The 21,660-nt window shown below is 36.1% G+C and overlaps 1 protein-coding gene across 1 annotated transcript in view; it reads right to left on the bottom strand.

Moving 5' to 3' along the window:
- csmd3 (CUB and Sushi multiple domains 3) overlaps positions 1 to 21,660 on the bottom strand; it is a 414,963-nt gene that overhangs the window by 66,592 nt on the left and 326,711 nt on the right. Inside the window, exons 30-39 of the mRNA XM_015380485.1 lie at positions 20,258 to 20,445; positions 13,155 to 13,273; positions 11,665 to 11,740; positions 11,446 to 11,562; positions 5,545 to 5,658; positions 5,350 to 5,445; positions 4,499 to 4,702; positions 4,181 to 4,305; positions 3,639 to 3,735; positions 1,087 to 1,191 (exon numbers count right to left, since the gene is read on the bottom strand). Coding sequence (XP_015235971.1) covers positions 1,087 to 1,191; positions 3,639 to 3,735; positions 4,181 to 4,305; positions 4,499 to 4,702; positions 5,350 to 5,445; positions 5,545 to 5,658; positions 11,446 to 11,562; positions 11,665 to 11,740; positions 13,155 to 13,273; positions 20,258 to 20,445 — 1,241 coding nt within the window. The remainder of the gene's footprint in view (positions 1 to 1,086; positions 1,192 to 3,638; positions 3,736 to 4,180; positions 4,306 to 4,498; positions 4,703 to 5,349; positions 5,446 to 5,544; positions 5,659 to 11,445; positions 11,563 to 11,664; positions 11,741 to 13,154; positions 13,274 to 20,257; positions 20,446 to 21,660) is intronic.

The following is a 21,660-nucleotide window of genomic DNA, read 5'->3' as shown; positions in this document are numbered from 1 at the left end:
AAAGAAAATGCAGCAAAAAAATCAAGTTATTAAAAGAGGGAATAAGAAGCAGAATCATTAACAAAGTTATGTTAAGAATGCATAGAAAACAATCAACATGGAAGAAATGGGCCTTTAAAAAAAAAAAAAAAAAACAAACCAATTTGTAAAAAAAAAAAAAACATTCCATAAAAGTTTTTCCTTGCTAGCAAAAAAAAAAAAAAAAGCAATCCAATTCTTAATAAATGAACAGACATTCCGTTAAAGTTTATCCTTGCCAGCAAAAATACACAATAAGCAAAATAAAATGGTTAGAGGAAAACAAAACCTTTTGCTAGGACCTTGGCAATTTTATTTTTTATTGTGTTTTTCACATCTCAGAGCTTTCCAAGAGCCAATGATCTCTGACAGAGTTTGTTAAAAAATAAACAACTTAAATTATCAGGTAAAGTTTTTCTACTGAAAAAAAAAATGGTAATCTACTCAAACCCAATGATCTCTATGTAAGCTCAGTTTGAAAAACACCACTGTTGAAAGAGTTTAAAGTTCACTGCATTACATTTACAGAAGGCAAAAGGACAATACAGAGTAGACGCACCAAAATCAGACTCCTTCAATGTCTAAACAAACATGCATCTAGAGGATAAATGATGCTGGGAGTGAAAGACGGTGGATCTGTTTACTTAGAAACATCTTGAAGGTCGACTTTTAGCTAATGTCCAAAGCTCAGGCCTGGGTAAATTCTTTTAAAGAAACAACAATGGTCCACAAAAACACCCTGCTTGAATCTAATTAAGAATCAGTCAAAAAAATGGCCGGTCACAGGCTGCCAAGAAGCTTTACGATTTAAAGAGAGTTGAAATAAAAGCACAGTCCAAACCCACATGCTTTAAGAAAGCACCTTCATCCCTTCCCAACATCATTCTAATGCATCATCACTTGATTTATGGACATAATGTGTAAAACATCATTTACATGTGTGGATTATGTGTTCTTTCGTTAGCCCAGTTAGAAATATTTTAATTTAGAAACATTGGCTTTGATACTTTGATATAGTTCACTATATTTATGCAGTATTTCTATCATTCAACTTAATTTTAAATGTACCTGTATATTCCAAGTGAAATCCAGCAGCTGAGACGCTTATATCAGAGCTAAAGCTGAGATAGAGGTTATTAGATGTGCTATTCAGGAGAGGGGGAATAGTTGTGCCTGAAACAGAGACAGAAAGACAGGGAAAGAGGATTAGAATCAAATATTTTGAAAGCATTTGATCTCATCTGAAGCCAAGGAAACAACAAAGGCCTTCCTAAACCCACATTTATTCTTAGAGAAAAGTACTCAAAGGGGGGAGAACAGAATTACTTTAATTTGAGGCATCTTTTTTATTTGAAACGTCTGCTCAAATGTTGTCTTGACCTAGATACACTGGCAAGGGAAAGTACAAAGTAAGATGAACAAATCTGCTTCACTGCAGAAGTAAAGATGTCATCACACAATGGTTGGATGAGATGATGCATTTTAAAATAAATGAGTTTAAGCTTAGTTTTGAACTGTTTAGCAATGAGGAAGTACTTTTTAGAAGCAAAAGAAGGTAATAAAATATCCGTTTCCCCAATATAAAAAAAAAGCTATTGTTTGATATACGCAAGGTTTTACTTTAGTGCCAGGTGTGTTATCACAATATATCTAAGCTGAAAGTTTCCCCTGAATGAACACTGAATTAGGTCACTGAATGTTACTGGCTGGCTGCTGTGAGGGGAATTAATAAGCAGGCTTTTCATGAGTCTACAGCCCTGCTGCTGCTTGCTTTGTGTTCCACGGGAAACCTCATTCATTATAGTGACATGGAAAAAAATCATTATTAGTCATTATTCAGGTATTAATATTTTATAGCTTTATAATTAACTGCATTGATTTAACAGTGTCTTTTATTCGGAGATGTATGGCAGGATTAATTAAGAACTAAATTTAAAATCAATATTGTTTTATCATGCCTCCACGTGAATTTATTTATTAATGATACTTTTATGTGGAAATAGAATCTATTTGGTGTCAGTTCATTCCTCATCTCATAATCTTCCCTGCATTTTGTCACAGTGAAGTCAAGCCCTGCTTACGATTAATTAATACCATAGAGGTAACCCCCACTTCCCTAAAAGCAGGACTACTTTTCCCACAAGAAAATGTGAATATGATTTGCTGCAGCAGCAGCACAGCCGAGGCACTTTGACTGTAGTCAGGGAATGTGGATAGTCATGCAAAGCAAACTAATAGCACATTACAGTACAAACACTTGTTTGGTCTCTGAAAAAAACTTTATATTAGGTCGAGAATGAGAGGAGAAAGTATTGTTTTATGCGGGGAATTAAAGTTAATGGTTAATACAATATGAATATTGTTTATATCAACAACTGAAATCACTTCTGAGTTTTTTATTCTTCTTTTGGTTTTTATTTTGTGATTGAAGAAATTCCTTATTCTTGATGTGTATTTTGAAATAAAAGTGTGGAGGAATGTTTTTTAATGCAGGCTTTGCTACCAGTACCTTCTCTTGAGAGGTGCTGGTGCTGTAGGTACAACAACTTTAAGGATTAAACCACTAAATAGTAAATCAAAGTGGTAAGTGGTACTTAAAAACAGGGTTAAATAAAGCTCTTGTACCCACTCAGGTACTAAAATCTCTTACGAAAATGTCTTTCATGTGTTATTTAAATATAATGTTAAATAACTCCTCACAGCATAAGAAATCAAGAAACAAGGCATTATAAATAAACACCTTTTATTTTTAGCTGGGAAATTAGAGACATTTTTGAGAATAACTGTGACTAAGTCCATTCCTCTTTCTTTATTTCTTTGTACACACACACCCACACTTATTTTCATATGCTCTTTCCTTTCAACCAACATTTTAGAATTAAAATGTTATGCTTCCTTTAAAATATATATATTTTTTTATTTTTTTAGGAAGTTATTTATTTTCATTCACTGATTTTCTCATCTTACTTATATCATAGTATTCTCTCAATGAACAGATTAACCTAAAGCCATTTATTTCCATCTCTTTGTTCCGCCACACTCATCTTTGGAACAGCATCAATGCTGCAGCTTCTCGCCTATTGGCCGAGGTCGATAACTGCAGCTGGATATTATTGGGTTTCCTGATTGTAGAAGAGCTAGTAGTAACAGCTAACTTCTATCATGTTCCTGCTGGCAGTAGAGTAGTGTAATTAGTTAGCAGCAGATCACTTAGTTAGTTGGGTTACTTTACTGTTTTGTGTTGACTTTCATTCACAAAATATTGTGTTTATTTTAGGTGTTCTTTACAAATAAAATCATGAACTGAAGACTATTTTCCAAATCTAATTAAGACAAAACACATTTTAAAAAAGCAATCAATTGATTAATTAACTCTAATTACAACATTCTGCCTCAGAAAAGACTGTGTAAACATATTGTTTTACCTTCTCTGCCTTAGTTGAAAATGCTCTGCATGACAATTTTTACTTAAATTTTGTCTAACTATTGCTTACCTGATGAAGACAAGGGATTAATTATTTTTTTTACCTCTGAATCTAGTTTTGCAATTAAATTCAGATACATTTTTAATTGTCAACAATCATTGTTTTAGCAATAGAACATACTGAAAAACTACTTACCAGAGTAGCTGCCAAGTCTTGGTGCATGGTTGTCAGCTCCATCGTAGAAGTCTAGTGAGTCCCAGTTATGTTCAGTTGCAAAACTTATAACTTGTATCTGGAGAGACAGAAAAGGAGCATTTTTTTCTTGATAACTGGGCTTTTAGTCTCTTAAACAAACATGTATTAATGATCTTCAATTCCCATTGTGTGTAAATAATTGTATTGCTATTCTAATTAGTACAAAGGAGGGATATTTAAAAGGTCATGGTAATTCAAAGTGAAAGACTAAATGTGAGCTGTATGCCAACATCCTCTGACTCCACTTTCAGAAGAGGCAACTTTGCCTTTGTTCGCCCGTGAGAGCAGTTTAGCTTACATTCAATCAGGCCTTATCTTTCATGATTAGATCCTATCTAGTTATCTCTGATGGCCCTTTTCTCAGAAAGCATCCATCCATTCATCGCACTAATAATGTCCTATCTTCCCGGGATCCTGCCTGCTCAGCTTTTAAGCCAATGATAGATAGGTTAGCTGGGAAAGAGGTGTGTGACAGGTACAACCTGTATTCCGGCCCCTTCTGGAACGGACACCTTCCATACACAGTTCTGGTTGTTGTCATATGGCTCTGGGTAGCCTGGAGATAAGATAGTCCCACGTCGAGAGGTCAATATGCCACCACAGGGAACTATCAAAGATGAAGGAAAGGGGGATGTGACAAAAGAGAAGAGAGTAAAAAGGTTGTGTAGACATGTATAGGCAAGTCACCAAAATTAATGACATGATGGATAATTTTATCATCTGCATAGTAGGAAAACTAATAATTGCAAAAAAAGAGGTTGCAGCTGTTACTGTTCTTTAATGTCTGAATTGCTCTGTACCTATGCATGTTGGCAGGGTGTCATTCCACTGAGCAAGGTTGTCAGGTACACTCTCGCATCGGATGGCAGTGGAGCCGTGGAGAACATAGCCAGGGTTGCACTCAAACTGCACCAAGGAGCCGACTGCAAAGTCATTACCGAGACGTTTCCCGAAGCGTGGCTCTGGAACTGAGCTGCACTGAGTGGAGCTGGTCCTGGGTACAGCTAGAGACAAGAGTGATATCATTTTTGTAATAATAAACTATAGTTCAGAGGATTAAAAATGTCATTGGTCATTGTTTACTGCCTATAGCCACACACAAAAAAAGCTTGTGGTAGAGATCTATAAGATAATGCATTTTATTTTTTACTGAAGCAGTGTAATTTCTAAATTATTTACAATCCACACAATGTATAATGCTACTGTGGGGGTACTGTGATGGTGTGGGCTTGGCTTTCTCCCAAAGGCCCAAAGGAACTTTATTACAGTATAAGACGTTGTTCCCTCTTTAAAACCAGCTCATAATTGGGGGTTTCATCTGCTTAATCTAAACCTATGTGACAGAATTAAACAAACATAGCACATCAGACAGAAAATCAAACTTCCTCCACTGCTGTCTGTCTACAGGCCTGAAGGTACAGTAGTACTGGCAGAATGTACATAAGAAAGTGCCAGTTGAATTTCTATTCTCCTATTCAGTCACAACTATAGTATTTTATTTTTCTATTACAAGTTAAGAAAAAAGGTCATAAAGTCCCCAAGGGATTTCAATAGCAGGGTCATGATCAAACCTTTTTCAGCCTCTGGTACATTGGTTTAAATAGAAGTTACATAAAAAATAACCAACAACAACTGAGAAATAAACTCAAACCTTGGTAGACAAAATGGAATCCCTTGGCAGTTTCTGGTCCCACTGTTGTAAACTTTACAGTTATCTGACTTCCTGAACTTAGAGGCAAAGATTCACCTAAAGAAAAAAAAAACAATATAAAAACAGATAGTCAAAACTGTAATCGTTGCTCAGGCTGAAAATCAGTTTATCACAATCACTATTACATGCCCTTACCAGAGTGGGAACCAGAGAGAGAGGACAATAGTGTGTTTTGTTGGGTGGGTCCATCATAGATCTCCACAACATCATTTAGAGATGTCTGGAACAACACAAACTGACCGAAGAGGACTGCAGAGAAAAAAAGGACATGAAAAATATGGAGGGGGAAGGCCAGATAAAGAGATGAGTTAACAACTATTGAATGGGGACAAAATTATTATTCCATGTCGCTGTCTGTGGTTGACCTTCTCACGATAAAATTAACCTGTAATGGCTAATTTACATCTTATTAAGCTGCAGTGTCAACTTCTATTAGAAGCAGACTATTGGCACAAAATTACATATCAGCAACACTTAATAGTCAAAACATCACCTTTTTTATTATGCAAAAATCACCCGGCTTCTCCTGTCTTTGCGCAGTGAGTCACTTGGTTTCCGGGAATTAAAGTTGTCAGCTTGTGCAAAATGCTTATGTTTACAAAACTGGACATACATTTTGGAACATATGGATATGCGGGAATACTTTATTTCTCTTTCTTGACTCAATTGGGAGAGATATGCAGGGCAGAATCAGCCGCATTGATCAGTCTCTTATTTCTTAGGGGGAAAACATGCAGGTCTGTATCAGTTGAGAGTTGTATCACTAATACAGATACACCACTCTTCAGTATTTTTTTGTAGCCATCAATTAAAACCTTGGCATCCATATACTGGCAAGATATTTCTTTGCTAAAACCATAAATTTACCGATTAGGGTTTTGTGGCAGGCAGCATTAGACAACCTCCCCAGAGGCAAAAGGCTCTGGTTTTTCTTAATCTGGTTTAAGCCTCTTCGTCTTAAACAATCTCTAGACCTTCAGAGCTATCATTAACTGCATTCAGATGTAAATCTGTAGCTATGTTGTCAACGAACATATATAAACAACAATAAAACAATTCCCTACATGATTAATTACACATATTTGATGCTGTATCCCTTTCACTGCACACATATCTTCCCTCCCCTTCACTTCCTCCTCCTCTGTCTCACTTTAGCCCCAAAGGCTAACCTGTAGAGGATTAAATGTGAACATTGCCAAGGATATATGGCTATAAGAAGGTCAATGGCAACATTCTACAAGGTTGTTTCTCTCTATAGATTTCTTTGAGAGCTAAAAAGGCCCACTCATCTTTAATGCAATATGCAATTTCATGTTATATTTATAGCAAGAAATACACATTATAAAAAAGTCTTATTGTGTTCATTCAACCATCCAACCATTTTCTATATTCCGGTTTTTTGTGCAGGGTCAGTTTTTGTTTGAAGGTATTTTTTGCCTGTAGTTATAGATGTAGATTTTAACAATAAAGCAAATCAAGACAGTTCTAGTACAGGTGAGGAGTTCATTTATGTTCATCATCAATGTGAAATGGATTAGTTTGAGGCTTTCGAAGATGCATTAGAACTATTTCATTTTTAAAGCACTTATGATCTCACAAACAGATTCAGCATTTTTTTCGAACTGTCGAAATTGGAGCAGAAGATTGAATTTGTAGTACATTTTCTGTAATCCGTACGAGGCGACACCTTGTGTGATACCACCTTAATAGCTTACTTTGTTGCTAAGAAGAAAATACCTCAAATTTTCTGCTCCACTTTACTCATCTCTTTCTCTTTCTTTTACTCATAAATATTTTTGTGTCAATGGTGGATGTAGGGGTTCGTTCTGTAACTGCTGGGTTGCCAGTTTGATCCCCTGCTCCCTGTCTCCGTTGTTATGTTCTTAGGCAAGACACTTCACACCCTTTTTACATGCTATTGGTGGTCAGAGGCCACAGTGAATTTGTAAATGTTTCCTCCCTCCTCCAAATGTTCAGTTCTGTCTGCAGACTGAACCAATGAGGTTAGCTGGATGGAAGCACACATGGCTCCATGTGAGTCCACTCTTGCAGTGTATGAAGCATGTGAGGCAGGCAGAGTTTTGCTGGCGCAGTGCCCATCTTGAATAACGCAACTTCAAACAAATGCAAGTACAGCCGTGAAAATAATATTTTCATAGCACTGACTCACTATCCTCCAACAGACAGGTTTCTCAAATATGTTCAAAAGTAGCCGTTAGGCTAACAGAATCTGCATGATGTCTTATTTTTTTATTAGTCGTCTTATTAGAACACCTATTTTAAAGATTTTAAAATGTTTACCCAAACTATAATGTTCCCTTCAAAAGGAAATCGGTTGGAGTTGTGGACGTTACCCAGCGACTACTCTAGTCTATTATAAATTCAGTTGAGCTGATGCTTTTAAAACTAGGCATATTGTACCAACTGTCCAGCAAGGTAGAGTTGGAATCACAACGATCCGATTCACTGCTGAGGGAACTGATGCACTGCAGCAACACATTTTTACTTTAACCTTAAATCAACAGCTTGACACTGGAAAGGTGGACACTTAAAAGTGCAATGATCCCAAACACACAAAAATAGGTTTTAAAACAGTTGAAAGATATTAGCAGTTAGTTTTGGAATTAACACAACTTCAAACCTATTGAATATGCGTGCGATATATTGGTTTTATGTATGTTTAGCTGAAGTGGTTGATATTTGTTCACATTTAACTGTTTTAACAGAACAATATTCCTAACTACACAATAAAACTATTTTAGAGCTGAACAAAAGAGGCAAACATGAAGCCTTTCAAAGTGCCCAGACCTCAGTTTAGTCCAAAACGTATGGTTGCACCTAAAGAAAAAATGTCCACCATTTGTCTATTCAAAATTAAACCAGGAACTTGTTAAGATCTGCACAAATATAAAACTAGCAAAGGGAAATTTAATCACATATGACTACATTTGAGTATGTATAATGTAGATAATAGATAGAAAAAAGAAAATTGACAGCAAACTCAAACATATTGTTTAAATACCATAGTTAAAAAAAGAATTAAAATACATCTGTAAGTTACCAAAAAATATATGAAATGGGTGCAAAATATGAGTGTTTGTAAACAACTAATTCGATTACAATAGCCAGTTAGATAAAAATTTTACTGTTCTTATTTTCTTTAATCCATTGGAATAAAAAAAAAGGCATAGTTTGAGAGAGTAAAGGTGGAAGCCATATATGTGAACTGGGGGAAACACCATTGAATGGCTATATGAATTATGCAAAATTTAAAATACACCTCATACAATGTAAATTAGCATTTCTGTATTTTAGATGTCATATATTATATAAGATTGAAACTACATAAAAAATTTACACTGACAAATCTCTAATTTGCGATTTATAAAAAAAGGAATAGGAGTGTGGCTTCCTTTTATTCCTTGCTGATAGAAGAAATCAACATAAAGTGAACAGACTTTACCCATCTGATAAAAAAAAATCCCCAAAACATGTCTGCCATGTGTAGCTCAAAAAAAAAAAAAAAATGACAGGATGAATCAGGCTAATTAAAGTCTCCATCACTCTTTGCTGCGATGCTGACATATGGCACTGCAGTAGGAGTGGTTCACAGCTTAAAAGGTTTCCAACCTTCACATATTTTCAACAAAATGACAACTAGGCGCAAGAATTTCCTCACATATGCACAAATTTCATAAATAACAGCAAATTGCCCAACACACATATATACAACACTCCTGGCTTACTCCTTGCTCATACTGAGATAACAAAGGACGGCAAACAGTATAACACACACTAGGAGGGGGTGATCACAGCAGAGCTGCCCCTCTGTGTGTTTACCACATGGCTCATTGATGCCTCCACGTACTAAACTCACATTCACCTGGGAGACATCGGCAGTCATCTGGGTCCTAATATGTCTCGCAAAGTTTGAATCAATCTTCTGGACACGTTATCAGATGATTGAAAACGTTTTACTGCTCATTTAAAAGCTTCTGACATGAGATAAACTGAACCTGGATATCAATCTCCACAGAGTTGCCATGCCTTCAGATGAGCCACCTGAGTGGGTGTCCTGAGCCGTGTCATCATCTGAAAGGAGGTAAGGCACTTATGAAAGGAAAGTATGCTTTTGGGTTTCCTCCCATATGATGTTTTAACTAGATGGGCTATTTGAATTAATGGTGAACAGCATCAAGCGTTTAATTACCACTCCAGAGGGTCAATTTAAACCTCACAGACAAATAGGCCGTTTTATTAGGATAGTTGAGGCAACACTGAGCTGTTCAATTTTCAGAGGGATTAAAATTGTAAAAAGTAAAAAATTAAATAAAAAAATTTATAAAACAGGCTTATGAAACAAAAGCTGCATTCAGTGACACTATTCAGCAAGAAGCTGATTGTTCTCAGGGGACACTGTAACAATAGATTAATATATAATCCATCTCAGGGAGAGCAGCTATTTATTGATATCAGCACTGGGCCATATTTCAACATCACTTCTAGCAATTACCAGTTGAATATTCAAGATCAAATCCTATCCCTTGTCTGGTTAGAAATTCATGACAAGCTGTAATTGGTTCAGATAGGAAATTAAATCTAAACAGATTTCTTTAATATACTGTAAAAACTTTAGTTTTTCTTATGGTGATTAAATTCCTGATATAAGACCTCACAGTCTCTCGTGCTTTAGACCAACAATAGTACTGTATAAGAGTGTCCTGATCCAGACTAAGGTAAGCCCTGTACAGCCACGGGCTGAAAAGCCACTCAGTGAGAAAGAGGCCATCACTGTAAGCCTGACATCATCGATCATCAGTGAAGTGCAAGGTCGTCAGCATATTTTTTAGCAGCTACGCTGGTGATTTCTAAAAGAGATGACATCAATAAGAAATGATATCACTGTATCTCTATATACTTAACAAGTATTCTAAGAGATTAAAGCTTGGACTTCCAAAAAGACCTGAAAAAAAAGGTTAAACTGTATGTAAATAAGGAAGCCTACAAACATTAGCAGCATAACAACAATAAAACATACATTTGAGCACAATTTTGTGAACAGCTTGTTAAAGCATATACATATGTATATGTTATAGTCTGCAGGCAATCCTATAATGAAACGTTAAGAAAATTTCAGATTTTCAAGAAAGTACAAAATTTTTTGGAATTCTCTTTGTACACTCTTTATAATCCAAAAAGACCTAAACTAATGCTAAGTTCGACTGCCAAACAGTGAGGAGAACAGGTTATAGGACTTTTCTGCAGTGTATAACAACATCTTCCTATTGTATATGTTGCTCGCTCATTCCAAAAATAACCCTCTTTACAGTAGTTCTGCTGGGTGAGAACAACAACTTAGTGAAGCTTTTCACGCTCTTTCACTGCTTCCTATAGATAAAAAAAATATTTTATCAAACTTTTTGTGTGGCAAACCAATGTATATGTACAATGTATACTATATGGGTGGTTATTAAGCCCTGCTCTTGGATTTGCCTTGGATCCTTTCCTCTAATGACCACACTTAGGAGCACAAGCTCATTTAATGTGAAGAACCCCCTGCAATATTCATCTCTTTCGTAACGTGTCGTTGAAGTCTGACTTAAGCACCACCAATCACACATGACAAGATAAAAACAGTATCATCCTTAAATGTCATTTCAATTATGAAACCCTGACCTGGAACCAAATTAACAGCCACCAAGTGTCCTTTCAGAGTGCAGAAAAATCACTGCAGGATTCTCTGCACGCTTGAAAATCCCCAACAGGCATCCTTCAGGGGTTCCTTCAGCATCCCCATTAAAAATCAGACATGTTTTAATGTCAGTTTGTTTCACTGAGTGTAGTTCAATAAAAGAATTCTTGTCAAGCAGATTTCATGCTTACTGTTTCAGCATTGTGAACTGTATATAAACTTTCAGGTTAGGCATACAGGCATGGGAATATTTAGAGTAGTAGGGGATATCATTTTGAGATTAAACTACTTGATGCAAATTCCTTATTTGAACTCTATCGTTCTGTAGAAATGGATAAACCTACCAAACTCTCTTGGCACAGATATGGAATACACGCAGGTCTGTCCAGAAGTGTAGTTTCTCGGGAAGTTTGGAGATAAGACGGTCCCTTCTGACCCTGTAGAGCGACTTCCACAGGGAGCTGAGGTGGGCATTGATCAAGTTACACAACAAAATGCAGCATTGATTACTAATACAGGCAAAGAATTACTTTATATTTAAAGGACTTCCAAAGATTTTTCACCTTGACAACTAGGCAGAGCTCTGTTCCATCCAGGTCTGCCATCATCTCCCATGCTGCAGGTTAGGGTTGAATAGCCCTAAAACAAAAACACAGACATAAAAATAAAGATTTTAATCAGCCACTTTAGGTGGTCCCTTAAACTACCAATCCATCCCATCAAACTCAACAAAATACAGCCAACAGCATAAATCAGTAAAGCAAAACACAAGGTGCTCAAAATATCAGAGGTGTCAAGTAACAAAGTAAAAATACTTTTTTAGATAGATATTTTAGGTACCGGTATCTATACTTTACTCCATTACTTATTTTTCTTCATACTTCTAACTTCTGCTCATTACATTTTTACACAAGTACCTGTACTTTCTATTCCTTACATTTTAAAAACTCTTGGCTTCGGTTTAATGTTTATAAATATTTATTTCATTTCATGTGCGCCATCCAATGCTAATCATTAGCGTCATCAACATCTAAGTGAAAACTAGTGTAATTGAATGAGTCATATAATACAAACACTCTTTGGCTAGCTATTCATCAAATTTATGCTGACGCCAAAGGAAATCATCAGAAGCAAGCAGGAGGTCTTCAAACTGCAAACACGAATTTTCTGTGCCATGCTACAATGTTGGATTCAGAAATAGATGTCAAAATGTCTAAAAGGTTGGACACCAACACCAACAAGACCTCCCTCATCCATGGCCTTATCTCAAAGAATTTTTCGAAATAGTCGTAAAATTGAGCTTTCAATTCATATAGTGGCATCTGGCAGTTTTATTTTTTCAAGTTTACTTTATACTTTAAGTAGTTTTTGGAGCACATACTTTTTCACTTTTACTTGAATAAAGAGGTCAAGTTGATACTTCAACTTTTATCAGAGTATTTTTAAAAGGAAAGACACATTACTGACCTATTGTTTTTGTCTAAAATTACTTTATTATCACATTAGTTTAGTAGTAGAAGTATTTTTGAGAAGGAAAACATTAAATAAACTTTTTTTTTCTTTTCCTTTCCACACAGCACCCAATACTGTGCAAATTTAAAACCTTTAAAATATTAGATCTTTAGTGTCTGGTGAGAAAGTGAATATGTATAATAAAACACCAAAAACATTATTGCTGTTAGTATAAAAAGTAGAAAAAAGGTTTAAATGACAAAAAAAAAAATTTGACAAAAGAGAAAGATTTTTATCAAAGAAATGTGATATAAAATTTGGATAATTTCTAAGATGCGCCAATAATCCACTTTACAGTGTTTTTTTTAATGTCTTTGTCCTTTTGAAATACAAAATATTTGTTGGGTCTTAAGTGTAACTCAAGGTCTCTGGTATGACACATTTTTTTAAATGCAAGTTCTACTTGACAAAAGGTAGGAGAAGTATCCTAATCTAGTTATCGATATTCATTGACACAAATGCCTTTTGATATGTGTATCAGTAAAAGCTTTGCTTAATTTTAGAAAATGAGAAAAAAATTATATTTTGAAGCTGTTTGTACCTGCAGAACATATCCTGCTTCACAGTAAAAGGTGACTGTAGAGCCCAGTTTGTAATCGGATCCCAATCTGGTCCCATTCAAAACAACTCCTGGGTCGAAACAGGATTCCCTAAGTTTGGCTGTAACAGAGAAATAGAGGGAGAGACACAGTTAGAGAGATAAAACAAATGTGTTACTGAGGAAAGGGGTTAGGCAAAGAAAGGGTGACAGGTACATACGTGTAATAGGGAACCAAGTCTATTGCCATAATAAAAAGAGGCAGGCAGGGCACTGGCCTTTCTATCACTTTGTTTAACTTAGCAGATGGCTTGAAGATGGGGTAAGAATGACAATTTTATTCCTCAGTCTTAGAATGCTACATGAACCTAGCAAATGATGACTCTGGCTCTACCTTCAAAAGATTATCGGCCACCCGCTCATACTTCACACTTAATTCCCTGGTCCACAAAGAGCCAATATTTATTCTTTTGAGCAAGTGAACCAAAGAGACACCTACTGACAGACTGCTACAGCCTCAATCATCAACCGAGACTCTATCGTCAGGGTAATCATTCTTCTCATTTTGAAAACACCATGATACATTTTGTAATCAATGATAGCAAGTGTGCTGCATACACATGGTAAGTGCACACATACAGTATTGGGTGCTGTGAAAGTAGCTGAAAATGACAATTGAATATTTCTGAACATATTCAGCACAAATCATGGCATAATGAGAGTTAGAGAACATTCTGCCAACCTTAGAGACTGATTTCCCAAGCCACCTTGTTTATGAAAAGTAGATTACACAGAAGGAGCTCATGATGTAATCATTTCAGCCAGTCTATATTAGAATAGTTTTTCACCAAATGACAGCAACACAGCAACAGAAAAAAAACAAAAAAACATTGGAGATATAAAAAAAGAAGTTGGGACGCTATATAAAATGTATATATCAGTTACATGCAGTGCTTGGTATATTATAAAATTAGTTTTTTTGTAAAGCCATACCAACACAACAACTCTATTTAAATCTGTTTTTTTTTTACATAAAAAACCCCAAATCAAATCGTAATAATGGAATTGCCACTCTCTTGCATCACTACCTTTGTTAAAACTCTACAACATGTTAGAAGTTTAAGCTGAGAAAGCCAATTACTGTTGTTTGGAAACACCCATAATGCTTAAAACGTCGGTGGACTAAATCAGAGTAAATTGGAGCCCTGCAGAGCATTCCTGGTTTGCTCAACTTCATGTGTCATCTTGAAAGAAAGCTTCAGCCTTTTTAGCTGCATGGGAGTTTGAAGCCACATTTGTAATATTTTTCACAATATGCAAATTTTACAATAGATTATAAGCCTTCAAATAAGTTTATATTTAATTGCAGTATAAAAATCTCACAATATGATTTTAGTTCTCAAACCGTCATCTCAAGAGATTTTACTTTGTGTCCCAACTATAATGTTCTATGTGTCTGTTGATGTGACAACCTGGTCAATGTTTAGCGTATGACTTTATTTGTGGAACTTATTTTTTGTACCCATATTTGTAAAAATAATGATATATGTTTTTCCCTCGAATAAAGTGTTTGTCTGGATTTGTTATTTTGGATAAAATACTAGTTTGTTGTTTTTACTACTATCCAGATAGATGGACTAACATGTATTATCAAATAAATTTTAAATGTATATAGAAAGTATGGTTAATATACATACTGTAAGGTGTAAAATAAAAATGGTTGAGTCACATTTATTTCATATAAACTTGTATGGGTGCAAAAGGTATGGCACTAGGATAAAAAAATAAAATTAAAAAGTTCCTTATGTCACATTTTTCCTTTTACTGACTTAGTAGTAACAACCCCCCCAAAACACTAGACGTCATTTCGATGTTTGTTTTTAGGCTAAATCTGGTTGGTCCGTCACAGTCTTTAGTTAGTCCAAAAATCCTTATTGAAAGTTAGACTGTGTTTGGTCAGTCTAATTTTGAAAATCAAGGCTTTTCACTTTTCAACCAAATGTAGATGTTTTTTGGACGCATACCATGACGTCTTTTCAATGTCTTCTCAACCAATTTTATTCGGTGGGAAATATTTATGTATAATTATAAATATATAATAATATAAATAATATAAATTATAAATATTTATTACCATGAGGTTTTGCTGACAAAAACATTCATAACTTTAAATGTCAGCATTCCATTGCTGCCGTGTCTCAAATTTCCATAGAGCTCGGTCCAGTTTTAGACAATTACAAACTACAAATGTTATAGTTCAATATTAACTTGTGAAAGATGTTTCCAAAAAAAAAACAACCTCTTAATATGTTTCAGTTTTAAACAGAAGAATTGGCCACATTAGTGTAGAAGATTATCTCTCTAGCATTTCTTCTGTATTGAAGATGTCCTTCTTCTCTGTGACTGATTTAAATGTAAGAACATTCCATATGGCTCAGCTTTTTGACCTACCCAACCTTTAAAAGATGTAAATATCTGACTTTTCATTTAGCAGTCAAATTGCTTATCATATGATCATGAGTGCTTGAATGTAGCTTAGCCGATGAATCAAGGGCAGCACACCTTCATCTCAACTTTCTTCACCCAGATACAGTAGACTGTGATGTTGCAGTTAGTTTCTTGATATTTAAACTCAGCCATCTAAAGGAGCCACAAGCTCCAAGTCAAAAGCGGTAAAACAAAAAAAATCTTGGTGTACTAGAAGGCCAAGGAACATAAAATGGACAAAGTTAAGCAAGAGGAAAACAAGCTTCCTAAAGCAAATACAATTTTATGCAGTTCTAAGCATGAAGAAAATAAAGTCCTTTCTCTGAAATAATGATGATGTTTCCTCTGATTTTACAGCGCATTAATATTGGGAAGGTGAGTGTAAAATTCCCAGTGCTCTACTACATCAGGGTGTAAATATTGTTTTTTCTCCTGACAGCATTGTGTAGTTAATTTTTCTCCATACTTGATTGCCTAATAAAAAGCCAGGCCCTATACAAACCTGGGAAGGGCCCCCAGGTGGGAAAAAATTCATAATCAAACCATAGGTCATACTACTGTTAGTTACAGAATAAAATGCTTTTATTATCAGAATGCATCACTGTACAATGAAACTGATTTAGCTGCCATTGTGTGGTACAAGAATAAAAAAACAGTCTTAAGCAGTTTTGAAAATAAACTACACACACATATATAATATATATATATATATATATATATACACACACTACATCAAGTTAATTAAAACTTCTGGGATATTGATTTGGTCAGGTAAGTAGCAGAGTTGGTGTTGGTGTTAATGAAATTAACAACAGTGCACTAGAGGGGCAACAACAAGACGACCATCAAAACAGGAATGGTTTTACAGGTGGAGGCCACTGACATGTTTTTCCCTCCTCATCTTTTCTGACTCTTTATCACCAGTTTTGCATTTGGCTAGGCTCACTGTCACTACTGTTAGCATAAGGAGCTACCTGGACCCTACAGAGATTGCACAAGTAGTCCAACTCCTCCAGGATGGCACATCAATACGGGCCATTGCCAGAAGGTTTTATGTGTCTCCCAGCACAATCTCAAGAGCATGGAGGAGATTCCAGGAGACAGGCAGTTACTCCAGGAGAGCTGGACAGGGACGTAGAAGGTCTACAACCCATCAGCAGGATTGGTATCTGCTCCTTTGTGCAAGGAGGAGCAGGAGGAGCACCGCCAGAGCCCTACAAAATGACCTCTAGCAGGCAACTGGTGTGAATGTCTCTGACCAAACAATCAGAAACAGACTTCACGAGGGTGGCCTGAGGGCCCGACGTCCTCTAGTGGGCCCTGTGCTCACTGTCCGGCACCATAGAGCTTGACCATAGAGCATTTGGCACAGAAAACCGGAATTGGCAAGTCTGTCACTGGTGCCCTGTGCTTTCCTTATGATCGCCTGACCTAAATCCAATAGAACACCTCTGGGACATTATGTTTCGATCCATCCAACGCCGCAAGGTTGCACCTCAGACTGTCCAGGAGCTCAGTGATGCCCTGGACCAGATCTGGGAGGAGATACCCCAGGACGCCATCCGTTGTCTCATTAGGAGCATGCCCGGACGTTGTCAGGCATGCATACACACACGCGGGGGCCATATAAATTACTGAATACCATTTTGAGTTGCTGCATTGAAATTTCAGCAAAATGGTCTAGCCTGCCGCATCATTTTTTCACTGTAATTTTTGGGGTGTCTTTGAATTCAGCCCTCTGTAGGTTGATAATTTTTATTTCTATCAAATGATGTGGCATCCTAACACATCACCCCGTCCATATCAGTATAAATAAACAGCATGATTTTTTCCCCCATTGAGATCTGATGTGTTTACAAAGTGTTCCTTTAATTTTTTTAAACAGTATATGTATATATATATATATATATATATATACACATATGTATACACATACATAGACGGGGTATTGGCTGTTTTCAGTCACTTGAGCCAGCAATATGTCAAAAATGACTTTCAGGAATCCAAAAAGCTATTTGGACAGTTAAGTAAGACTGAGGCTTTTTTTGGGTTACTCTATAAAGCCTGGAACTCAGCACTACTACAGACGTTTTGAATCGCGAAGTCTTTCTGTATGTGAAGCAAAATGTCTTCAAACTTGGAAAACAAAGTCCTGTGGTTTGTTTTTAGCTTTTTTTGGAATCACTATGACCTGGACGACTGAGAATCTTCCCCGAGAGTACTCTGGACCACTAGCCCTTTGCAGGTTCTCACTCTTCAAGACACAGCTTAACTGAGGATTCTGCAGGATGATAGGTTGAGGACTGGTGATCTGATGAGGTCTTAGTGGTAAACGAGTTCTAAATATTACAATAGGGGCAAAGAAGTTTAATACTGCCAGGAAGATAGCATTACCCTTTAGTTTCTTTTCAGTACTTCAGTTCCTGAATCCCTTGCATCACCTTCCATCTTTACAGTATGTTTTTTTGTCACTGGCTTTGTTATTCTTTTGGGCATTGAGGATGCAGGAATAAGTAGCAGTAAAAGAGGGTGGGATGTCTCAAGGTGGGGGAGGAGTAGAGTTTTGTACACTTTTATCAAGTTTGAATGAACCCAGTTAATGTTATTTACACCTCTAGGGTAACGCTGAAGATAATGATCAAAGCTGGAGAGAACAGATTTCAAGCATGTCTTATTTAATTCCCCAACAACAATGAAAGCCTCATCTGGATAAATCCTTATCTGCAAGGTAATAGATTTAGAAGTGAGGGGGTTGTGCTCTAGCATTGGCATTCGCTTGGATTTGAACAGCTGTTTTAACCACCACAGTGACCTCTTTAAGAAGATAAAAGGGCCTACACATGGAAACAGCTTTAAGTGGGTGCACCAGTGGGTTTAGATAACTTTGTACCAGAGTTGGCATGGCAAACAAACCGCTGCAGATTACAGCCTTTCAAATACTCAACAACCTCCAGAAGAAGTCGATGAAAACAAAATTTATGATAATGATTACACTGTGGCCTCAGATGATGCTTTGTTCTTCTATTATTACTGTTATTACTCCATACCATGGATTTTGTGGTCAACAAATCTGGTTGGTCCACACTGAAACCCTGTTTTTTTTTTATGCTGTTGCTCAGCACTTCCTAGGCCCCAAACAAGACCGGGAGAACCAACTAATCTCACTATATAATCTGCTATGTCATTAAACCGCTAAAACTTCCTTGTAATTTGTGTATTGCACATCATTCTAGAGTATTTAGTTCATTGGAGAGTAGAAATATCTACAACCATTTACAATATCAGATTTACACAATAACACACACATATTATCATAGCAATAAGAACCACCGTGTGTACACCTCTTCATCATTCCAGAGTGAGTCTGCAGACAAAGCACCTACAGTACCAATAGTATAGCATAGGCCTAAGTTATTAATATCATTACACAACTATGATAAAAAAGTTGTGGGTTGCACCCTTGAATTTTTAAATTTTTTTTTTAAATAAACAAGTTTGTTAGACATTTTTGTGTAAATAGAGGAAAATTATGTTATTTAAAAAAATAAAAAAAATCTGTATTATATCATAGGAATCCCATACCACCCAAGAATAATAAGAACCAAACCAATAAATGATAAATAGCTAAGCTTGCTACATTAACTTCAGCTACAAAAAAAAAAAACTGTTTATATTGTGTCTTATGAGTTATAAAATGTAATGAATTAATGTCATAAATAAGAACATAGCCAAAATAGAAGAAAAGATCTTTCACAACCTGGTTACTGCTGAGACATCTGTCATTCTGTAAAACCAAGGTAACTTCTACACCTTTCCAATACTGTGCCCACCCATACAGCTTTTCCTTTGAGCGAGCACTTTAGTTACCTATTCTTAAATGGCTAGGGTGGAGGATGAGATGTATTAGTGGGGTGCAAGTGGAAAACACCAGCTTGAAGAGAACAGAAGCTGGTTGGTCTGTCGAGACAAGAGCTGAAAACAGATGTAAGCACCAGGTGGAACAGCGCCTGTGAGATGGTTGACAGGTTTCTGCAGAGCAACAGCCTGCAGTCTGTGCCGTCTCATACTGTCTCATCAGGTGAAGAGAGGGAGAGTCTTAACATCTGTACTCCCAGAGAAGCAGACATATCAAAAGCAGGAGAAGATCATCAAGGCCCTAAAGCCAATGAAAGATACAACAAATCTCTTGTCACAGGAGAGCAGGCCCCCACCATCTGTTTGATTGGTCCTTTCTAAACTCAACTCATCTAGTACACAAAGGACAGCACTGGAGAATCATCAGTGGCTTGGAAGATAAAGCATGCTGTCCTAAGGGAACTATACAAGAGATACACTATCAAGCAGAAAGGGAGCCATCTCTGCACTCCCTTTGGACAAGAAACAGCAACTTAGATGGAAGAATGATTGCTGGGGCTGAAAAACTAAGCAATTGCTTTAGGTTTAGGATTGGTAGCACTCAAAAAGATGTAAATAATTATGTTTTTTAAATTGTGGCTTTGCTTTGGGCTATATATATTCCTTTATTTATCCATTTATTTAATTTTTTAAAAGACAACCTTAAGTTATTTGGTTCGTTTAACGGGTCTACTTCTACACACAGTATTCAAGATCTTATTTACCTTTGTATTCCAGGTGAAAGCCAGTATATGAAACAGAGCCATCGCTCCGGAAGGCTAGAAGCATGGTGTTCGAGCTACTTTCTATGCGCTCTGGAAGTTTGCTGTCCTGGAAGCTTCCGATGAGAGGACTGTTGCTGTCCGGACCATCGTAGATGTATAGGAAGTCGTAGTTTGGTTCAATGTTGAAACTAAAAGGTAAAAAAGAAAAAAATGCAGGGGGGGTAAAAATCAAAAAGAGAAAGCAGAGTTCCATGTTAAGTTAAAATTTATAATTTTAGTGCCATGTTTGTCAGTTTTCTGGCATGTTAGAGAAAAAGCTTAATTTTTTCAAAAAAGTTGAAAAAATGCATAATGATGAAATCTTTTTGAGTTTCTATCTATTTTTACCGTTGCTTTCTTATGGTAAAGTAACTAAAGGTTTTCATCAACTAATTGAAAAAACTTTATTGGGACAAAATTGGATTGCCATGTTACTTTGTAATATCAGGGTTTAAAAGTTATCACATATGTCTTATTCTTCATCTCATATAATCATATTGGGTTGTAAGCTTGAAGTCTAATCCAGGTTGTATGACAGTGTTTATCTGATTCAGTGTTGGTGTTAGACCCCAGATTATGAGATTATGTTAAGACCAGCATGGATGTGGGCTGAGATGAACCATCTATTCAACATTTCAGACACAATACTCCTGTGTTGTTGCTCATTTTCTAAACTTAATTAACTTTTGAAGCTTAAGCTTGAACCAAAGTATGGAGAACTGAAGTAATAATCTCTATGAAATAGTGTTGTGATGCGTATAAGCATTTAAAATCTAATGGTCAGTCAACCGTTTGGACATTTAAGAATGTGGGCAAAAGGTGTTACAATGCCAACAATGTAGCGTTATGAGCATATTGCTGATCAACAACCAAATACATAAGAGGGTGTTCGATAACTTCTTTTACATAAGTCATAAGTCATGTGGATATGAAACAGCTGTCCGGCACTGGACATTTAAAAAAATAAGGCCTTTTAGCGTCATACTGTTCTGTAGGTTTTTGTTTTTGTTTGTTTTATTGCTTTGTTTGTTTTTTTAACTAGATACAATGATTTTTCCCACCCTTTTTCACACCAACCACCTGCAGAAGCATTAGAATAATCAGTAATTGCTTTTTCTTTTAAATTCACCAAGAGTCACAATAAAACCTACAGTAGCATGTTGCCCATCCATTACCGGTAAAAAAGACATCTAACATTTACTAGACATATAAACATTTCAATATATGTACAGATTTTTCAAATTAAAATGCAAACACCTCTGTGGTTTAGTTGTAGTTTATACAAAAACATAACCAAAAGGTTAGATTTGCATGAGATCAATGCACTAGATTCAAGAGTTAAAAAAAAAAAATTGACAATGGCT

Source organism: Cyprinodon variegatus, unplaced genomic scaffold (genome assembly GCF_000732505.1).
Source record: "Cyprinodon variegatus isolate N-32 unplaced genomic scaffold, C_variegatus-1.0 Scaffold216, whole genome shotgun sequence".
NCBI classification, from domain to species: Eukaryota; Metazoa; Chordata; class Actinopteri; order Cyprinodontiformes; family Cyprinodontidae; genus Cyprinodon; species Cyprinodon variegatus.
Note: the sequence above shows the minus strand (reverse complement) of the source record. Positions and strands in the feature narration are given on the sequence as shown.